This window comes from Crocuta crocuta, unplaced genomic scaffold (genome assembly GCF_008692635.1).
Source record: "Crocuta crocuta isolate KB4526 unplaced genomic scaffold, BGI_CrCroc_1.0 scaffold1027, whole genome shotgun sequence".
NCBI lineage: Eukaryota > Metazoa > Chordata > Mammalia > Carnivora > Hyaenidae > Crocuta > Crocuta crocuta.
Genome location: NW_027532023.1, coordinates 39,729 through 48,779, shown reverse-complemented (window position 1 = coordinate 48,779; position 9,051 = coordinate 39,729). Strand labels below are relative to the sequence as shown.

The following is a 9,051-nucleotide window of genomic DNA, read 5'->3' as shown; positions in this document are numbered from 1 at the left end:
CTAGATGTGAAATTTGGGGACAAATATTTGTGGAATTTTATTATATACTAAGTACACTGTTAGTTATTTTATTTACATATTATTATGAATCCTTGTAACAACCCAAAAAGTAAGTATAATTCTCTCATTTTACTTATAAGGGAACAAACACTTATGAAAGTTAAATAATTTATTCAAAGTCATAGAGATTATTAGGAAAACCAGAATTTGAAGCCAACGTCTGATTTTAAAGCTTATGTTCAGCTATACTATATTAAACAGCCACTTGAAAAAATAAAAAATCACCAGGTTTGGGGGTATCAATTCTACTTTGTCATATGACAAAGCTAATGATGGAAAATCAACCAATACAAATTCAAAGGTGAACATGCCACACTGAAAATATGATTGCCTTCCATTAACTTACATAGAAGAATCTCAAGGATAAAAGCCACGAAATGTGACAGAATGTATGTGGGGAGCCATATCCAGTTGAAAAACATACCAACTGTTTTTGGTAAGCCTTTCTATTGATAAGCTTTTTTTTCTTTTTATCTAAACAGTGATTTTTGGCATTGCGAGAGCTGTGCTGCCCAGTCAATGACTTGTTTTTATGACCTTTCCAACAACAAAAGTATTGTATGGCAACATGTCCCTTTTACATTAAAAGGAAAGAATATCCATTCATTCTATAAATGTCAAAAACATTCCTTGTGATAGAGATACCCAGGGATGCTATGAAAACGTAACTATGATGAAGGTGTCCTGTTTTAGTGTCCTAGGTTAGACCCTGGAATTGAGTGAGTTGGTAGTGAAAAGTAATCAAGTATAGATTAAACATAGCTCCTGACTTTTAAGAGTTCAGAATCTAGTATGGTAGAAAGGCAGGTAAACAACCAAATACAATGTCACAAGTACTAAAATGAAACTATAGGCAAGACGTTTGCAAGCACACAGGGAGGGGTATAATTCCCTTCCTGAAAAGTCAAAGATGATATATGAGCTGGATCATGAGGATGACCAATTAACCAAGGAGAAAAGAGGTGAGGGGGCAGCCTTATAGACAGAGGGAACAGCTTGCACAAGGACACTAATTCATGAAAGAGCATGGCATCTTGTAAGCCAGTTTGTGTGATAGGACAACAGGCTGGGAAAATAAATTGACATGATCTTTCCTTTGTCTGGAATGTCACCTGTGTTTTCAGAGATCTAAGTACTCCCTGTTTGTCAAGAATTAGTTCAAATACCACATGCTCCAGGAAATCTTCTCTGTGATCATTCCTATTGATCTAGCACGTGAAGCTATTTGAGTATTTTTAAACCTATTTATAAAGTTAGTAATGTTTTGTGAATGATAAAATCATTGTCTAAACACAATACATTATTTCTATTTAAATTGTACGTGTTAATAGTTCCTCAAAAAGTTAACGTAGAATATAGCAATTCCACTCAAGCAATTTCACATCTAGGAATTCCACTCCAAATAATTGAAATAATTGAAAACAGGCACTCCAATAACAGATGGTTGTATACTAGCGTTCATAGCAGCATTATTCATGATAGCCAAAAGGTGAAAACAACCCAAGTGTCCATCGACAGATGAATAGATAAACAAAGTGTGATATATTCATACAATGGAATATTATACGGTGTTAAAAGTGAAGAAAATTCTCATAAATGCTACAACATGGAAAAACCTTAAAAATATTATGCTAAGTGAAATAAACCAGATACAGAAGAACAAATATTGTATGATGTGCTTATATAAGATACCTAGATAGAAAGGAGAACAAAGGTTATTGGGAACTGGTAGGAGGGATAATAGGGAATTAATTGTTTTAATTGTTTGGGATGATGAAAAATTCTAGAAATGAGTAGTAATAATGGCTGGCTGTACAACACTGTGAATGTATTTAATGCCACTGACCTGTATACTTAAAATAGTTAAAACGGATAATTCCATGTTTGTATATTTTCCCACAATGACAATGTCCAAGAAAAAATTGCATGTGTTAAGAGACATTATCCCAAATGTATAATCTGAGTAATAAAGGCAAACAAAAAATACATTTTTGTTCCTAGAAGTAAATAGAAGCCATACAAATGAGAAGAAGTAAAGATCTATCTATAGCTATAATTTACAATGTTTAAGGCTTTGGGATGGAAGTTAAAAATATATTTAGAATGGCTGGAAATGTGAACTATAACATGAAAGAAAAACATTTACAAGGAAAGGAATTCACTCTCTTTTTCAAATAGTGTATTACCTCCTGTTGATGTTCAAAGTCCTGGGATGTCAGTCTCTCCAGTCCTTGACCATCTGTCTCTGAGTAATTTTTTCCTCCATTGAGTTCAAAGGCTCCACTTTCTTCATTGGTTCCACTGACTCCCTTACCTCCATTAACCTTGACTCTTCTTGCATTGCCTACATTGGCTCCATGTTCTTCATGGTCTCCAATGGCCGCACTGTCCCCACTGGCTACACTTCCTCCATGGCTTCTACTGATTCTCTGACTCCCATAGCTGCTGCATGTCCTTTCTCCACCATAATTCCCATCTTTTCTATCTTGCTTGTAGCTTCCATCTCTGTCATAGCTTGATCTGATAACAAGATCAAATTAATGATAAAGAGTCACTGAACACAAAAACATTTGAAAGTCAGCAAATAAAACAGAATTAGGATGTGTCTGATACATATGTACATCCTCTCAGAACATTTTTGTTCTATGCAAACACTATTGGTATGATATGGACAAGAAAAATACCGCTATATACTGTTAATCATAAATACTGAGTTAACACCATAACCTCCACCAATTCCTTGATTGCATGTGGATGGCAGATGAAAGAGAACTTGCATCCTTTATTAGGAGCATATGTTAGGTTAGCAGCATGAATATGGTGTTTTGGTTTTTTTTTTTGTTTAAATACAAGACTACATGCATTAGCAACTTCACAACCACATAAATGATTAAACCCATATTTTTGGCACAACCACAATATACTGAATAATTCTTTTTGCAATATATTTAATTTTTGTTGATTTTAACATGTATCTTGATTTTCTAGCATGTGTACTGACTACTTTGCTACAGAATTTCATTGATTTTTCTATTACTACCACCAGGAAATTCAGTAATATAGATTTCATTAAGCTCAGATAGTCATTTAATTAGTTGCCAAGAACACCAAGCTTCACAAAATGTCTAAGTGATTTTTTTATTTAAGAGGCAACATAAGCATATACCTATGATAATTATGAAAGCAAATTTTTTTAATGTTTATTTTTGAGAGAGCGAGAGACAGAGTATAAGTGGGGAGAGGGGCAAAGAGAGAGGGAGACACAGAATCTGAAGCAGGCTCCAGGCTCTGAGCTGTCAGCACAGAGCTCAATGCTGGGCTCGAACTCATGAACTGCAAGATCATGACCTTAGCCGAAGTCAGTGCTTAACCCACTGAGCCACCTGGATGCCCCTGAGAGCAAATTTATTTGAGAATGGAATTCCTTTTTAGTTGGCAAAAAAGAAAAAAAAAAAACATTGAGTGATCGTAGTCTGTTCTCCATGTATATCCACCAATAACATTTGAAAATTAACCAAACAATATATGGATTTCAATATTATAAAGCAAACAATTCCCCCACTGTTAATCATTTTTCTAAAAACATAAATATTTACTATATTAAGTAATCTTCTTTGAGAACAATTTAAACACAAACCATGAGGATATGTAAATAAGAACACACTGGCCTCTGTAGAGCAGGAGAAAGGAGCTATATATATATATAACAAACAACTGTTAGTATGCCAAAAACATCACTTCACTAAATATTACCACTTTTGGCAGCTGCTCTGTAAGAAGATAAAATTGAATGAGTACTGAAGTTAGTTATAGCAGTTTGTAGAATTCCAAGAATAATGCCATGTTAGGAAGTTTCAGCCTAAAATAATCAAGTGAATGTCAAGGTTGCAATTCATTTTTCTCAGCAAATTTGGAGATTTTGTTTGCAAATATCAGGGCTTCATCACACAGTTATTACATACCACACTCTTTGTTACCCCGTTTCATATATTCACTGAGGTTTTACAGGGTGAGATGACTCAGTAGCACTAATTTTAACAGAAATCAACAATTCCAGTTATGAGGAACTTAATACTTGAATCCTAATAAAACACACTATACAAAAATGCAAAATGACATGTTTTGCATTAAAATAATTTAAATATATTATTGAAAAAATCAACCATTATTAATATGTAAGCACAACTCATTCACCCCTTTGGTAATAAAATTTTAAAGTAAAACCAAGCTGAAAATAGTTTAAACATTCTAAAACACTGGTAGTGCACATAATCCAGAAACACCAACCTTGGCCAACAAGGAGCATCATCATGATTATTGTCTTTGTCATCAATAACTTCATCATTGTTATTATCATCATGGTCTTCACCAACATCATTAGCCTGACCAACTTGGTTATCCAAGCCATTATTGCCATTGTCATGGTCATAGGTATCCTCATAAGCATCATTAGAATCATCCTCATCACCATCAGTATCAGCCTCAGTATCATAGAGTTCAACATAATCACCATCCTCTTCAGGTGGCTGAATGACAGGTGCAGGAGTTAACCAATCGTTCCGGAAGATTTCAGAGAGTGCATTATAGCCTACCCATTCATTTGTCAAGTAAACAGGGGGTGATATTTTTCCTACTTTAAATCCATCTGGAACCTGTGTGCACAAGAAAGGTTAATGTAATCTCCAGTAGCTTTTCATTTTCTTCTAGATGGGAAAGTTACCAAGCTGACAATATTTTAAAATATATTTTCAAGTGAAATGAAGATATTAATTCACTAGATAAAGCCAACATTTTTGTGAGGATGAATGCCAAAACCCAAACTTCAGGCTATGATCATTAATGGCCTTTCTGGATCACACAGGGAAAAATTTATTCACTTTGTTTTTTATTGAGCCTACTTTCTGCTGAGGAGTAGACATTGGGTTTTTGGTGATAGAGAGTAAAACAGATTATTTGATGCTCTATAAAGGATACAGTCATTTTTTGTTTCCTTTCATTGTATCCTGATATTAGAATTAAAACATAACTCTTAAAATTGATATGTTAATTTCCCAGCTCTAGTTTTGTACATAGGTTGTCTTAAAGTAATTCAAACACTTCTAAGAAACAAATAATATAAATGCATCTTTAAGTATGGTTTCATATAAGCAACCTTTAGGCAACTTGAAAGAGATGTGTATATGGGAGGGTAGGGATAATTACGAAAGTAAAATGGAGTGACCTGAAAGCACACTGCAAAATCAACTGGAAGACTGTTTATGCTCTCAGAGAGCATTTTATTTTTCTCCAAATGTTTTATTTTTATGTGTTGCCTCATCATCCAAGAAATTATATTAGCAAAAAGTGAACATCTAGCTTTTACTCCATGATTTGAGATTAGCTTCTACAAAGACCTATCACTCCTCTCTGAATATGTTCTGACAAAAGCATGTGAATATAAAATATTTTATGATCAACTAAGTGTTTCTCCATTTCAAACTTAATTTCTAGATATCATATTCTGCATATTCACATAGCAATGCAAATCAATCTTTGAAAGATTAATTAAAAAATAATTTGATCCTTTCCTCAAATGGAGATGAAAATATGCAAATCTAAAGAATTTTTTTAAGAGAAAGATAAATGTGTTAAGAGTTAAGATGGAAACCTACATGGACATCAACCAGCAACTTCTGATCAATAGTAGAATAAGGCGGTGATGACTGGGACCTCCTCCAGGTTACAGGACTCTCTTCCTCAGAAGAAGGTTCTGCAGAATGCCAAAAAGCCATTAGTAAGTGATGATTGCAACCATTGCCTTAATTTTTGTAGTGTATCAGCTCAATACCTTGGTATGCTTCTTGTAGTTTTTTTTTTTTTTCCATTCAGGAAGTATCACTTAATAAATTATCATGGGGCCAAGATCTTAGATCCTGTTTTCAGGAGTAATGACAGGCTCAAGGTTTGTTCTGTCTGTACATCTACATTGCTTTTCTGTTTTCAATATTAAGTGCACACTTGCTAAATATTTCTCTCTGTGTGAGAAGGTATCTAGTAAGACTGGTAGATCAATAGTTTCATTAAAAAAAATATGTTTTAAGGATAGGAAGAGCTAGATGGTATCACTGGCCTCCCATACTAGCCAGTATAAAAAGAGCCCAACAGTGCATTAGAAGATGATAGACTAGACAAAATTTTCAAGAGGAAAGTTGATCCTGTAATCTTAATCCCCCAATTTCCACTCAATGATATATCTTGAAGTATTTCAATACAGTCGAAAAATGAACAATTGAAAAGAGATAAAAATCCTTTTTTTATAAATCTTGGAATCTTTCTATAGTGATGTTGTGCACTAGAACTTTCTGCAGTGATAGAAATGTTCTGTATTTGCATTGTCTAATACAGTAGCCAGTAGCCTCACATGGCTATTGAGCATTTGCAATATTGCCACTGTGCCTGAGGGGTTGGCATTTTAATTTTAGTTTTAATTTTAAAAGCCATATGTGGCTGTTGCTATCACAATGCACAGCTGAATTCTATAGTGTAAATATTTTTATTTTAAAATGCAAATTTAGAGGTATCTGGCTGGCTCAGTACATATAGCCTGCAACGTCTGACCTCAGGGGTGGAAGTTCAAGCCCTATGTTGGGTGTAGAGCTTATTAAAAATAAAAAAAAAAAGAAAATATTTAAAAACGCAAATTTACCTGGATTGGAAGTCTGGATTTTTGACATTAAGATTTATGGTATAGTAAATTGCACCTGTAGTTAAAATCCAGTGAGAATATTTAGGCTCAAAAGTCAGTAGATCTGAGAATCCTCAGAAAAAGCTTCACTAAGGGGGCACTTATGTCCCTGTTTATTGCTTTCGTGGGCTTGGCCTTTGAAGATAAATAGTACTATCCCTTTTTTATTTGCAACATTGCTATATATAGCCACGGTATACACACTACAACTCCAAAAATCATGTATCTGCAAACACCCCTATCTTTTGAATATATTATCCAGAATGCATTCTGCAATTTATGTCTGTATCTTATGGCATAGTACTTTTGCAGTTTATTCTCTTTCTTCAGGAAACCGTTGTTTTCAAGTCTCTGGGTATGCTGCTAGGCTAAATAAGAAATTTCGGTGAGCGTTTGATATATTGAGGCAAATTTGTAGTAAGCTGTTCCGATTTCCTGCATAGTAAAGTATATAATCTCATGGAAACTTCAAATAGTCTAAGCACACACAATAAAATAATAGAATTTTAGAGCTGAAAAGAATTTCAGCTATTACCTACACAAATACTATCCCCTTCTCTCCCTTACCAATGTCCACAGAATTTCTTTATTTCAGAAAAGGCAATATAAATAAACCTTAAATTTTCAGGTGTTTTCCCAGTATTAGCAAAATTAGTCCTAGTCAAACCAGAAAGGTTCTGGGGAAAATATTCCCAAATTTACTTTTCATCCAAGCTTATTTTATTTCTCACAACATAATATTTCTGCATGAGAGGATACTACTATTTGAAAGAATTCTACCATTATCTGAGTCCCCTAATAAGAATGAGGTTTTTAAGTTCAGGTCTTGAAAATATTTGATTTTTATTCAGTACAGTTATACATCTTTTTTATTATTAACATTTTAATAAAATCCGTGCACTACATTTTTACAGATGACTTGAGGACTCATTCAGGCATTTTGCCTCTGCTAAACTTAGATTGCTTAAATGTACATAATGCCAGATTTTATAATCTAAGGCATAAAGTTTAGCTTTGTTTATTTCAACATTTCACAAATCTATAATTAATTAAAACTCTCAAAAGTACATCATAAGATAAAATACTTGTTTGAAATTCATATCACAAATTGTGAATTTATTTTCTATGATTTTATTAATTTTTCATGTGTTTTGAGTAAAAACATCAACTTGCAACATTTAGGGATGTTTATGAGATACTGCATATATTTTGCTTTGGGGTGGTGAAATAACAAATTGATAAGTAAAACACATGTCCAAAACTACTCCATGTAATATTTCATTATTTTCAGGATTGCCTATACATTTTAGCCTGTCAAAAAGGCCTCTCCCAAGTTCCTTTCTCATATTTGTCACACATGGTACAGAAACGAAAGCTGACACCTCCCACCTCCCTAAATCCATTCCTAACTACTACCCAACTTAAAGAAGAAAAAAAAAACCTTCAGAAAAACTCCTTTTCATTTCTCAAAGGTCACCACTGATCACCCAATTGTCAAATCCGATGGCCTCCTGGTCTTAAATCTACTCTGCTTCTCTAACACTTTTGACTCATTTCTTCTTGAAATTCTTTCTTGACTTCTGCAAAACAAACTGTTAAATATTACCTCCGTGTTTTGACTGTTTCAACTTTGTGCTTTGAATCACCTGATACTGCTGGGCAATTTTGAGGATTTTGTGAACTCCTTTGTCTGATGTCAATGGGCTTCTGAGCTTGTTCCAAAACAGACCGCTGAGGAACACTAAATGAAAAGACAGAAAAGCATGTGCCATGTCCTAATATTCATAATGAGAATGTATAGCTCAACATCAATACCAACAAAAAAATTTAAGTATAGGGATATATAACAAGCTAAAAAAGTAGAGCTGAAGTGAAATTTTCAATTTTCTATTTCCAAATGTGCTATTTTATCTAGAACAGAGAAGCAATTTCCAAAATACAAATAAAATGTTTCCATATACTATGTTTTCTTTACATATCAAATTTAATTTCAAAAAATTCAATGAACTTTCTTTAAAGTAATATTCAGTATTATTCTATACCTAGTAACACAGTGATAAACATAACTTTATGGTGTATGTGTTGATTTTAACAAGATAAAAAACTGTTATTTTTGTGTCAAATATTCCNAGAGCTTGGCATTTGCATTTTTTAATGTCTTATTCCTGATTTAGATAAGTGAATGGACATACAAATAGGACACTTTAGTTTTTAATATTAAAATTCAGATAATATTTAGAAAGCTTTTTTGGACTGGTGCTGCTAAA

The 9,051-nt window shown here is 33.4% G+C and overlaps 1 protein-coding gene across 1 annotated transcript in view; it reads right to left on the bottom strand.

Moving 5' to 3' along the window:
• NRK (Nik related kinase) overlaps nucleotides 1–9,051 on the bottom strand; it is a gene marked incomplete at its 5' end in the record, with an annotated part of 69,163 nt that overhangs the window by 22,213 nt on the left and 37,899 nt on the right. Inside the window, 4 exons of the mRNA XM_077776190.1 lie at nucleotides 2,247–2,580; nucleotides 4,348–4,712; nucleotides 5,712–5,809; nucleotides 8,431–8,525. Coding sequence (XP_077632316.1) covers nucleotides 2,247–2,580; nucleotides 4,348–4,712; nucleotides 5,712–5,809; nucleotides 8,431–8,525 — 892 coding nt within the window. The remainder of the gene's footprint in view (nucleotides 1–2,246; nucleotides 2,581–4,347; nucleotides 4,713–5,711; nucleotides 5,810–8,430; nucleotides 8,526–9,051) is intronic.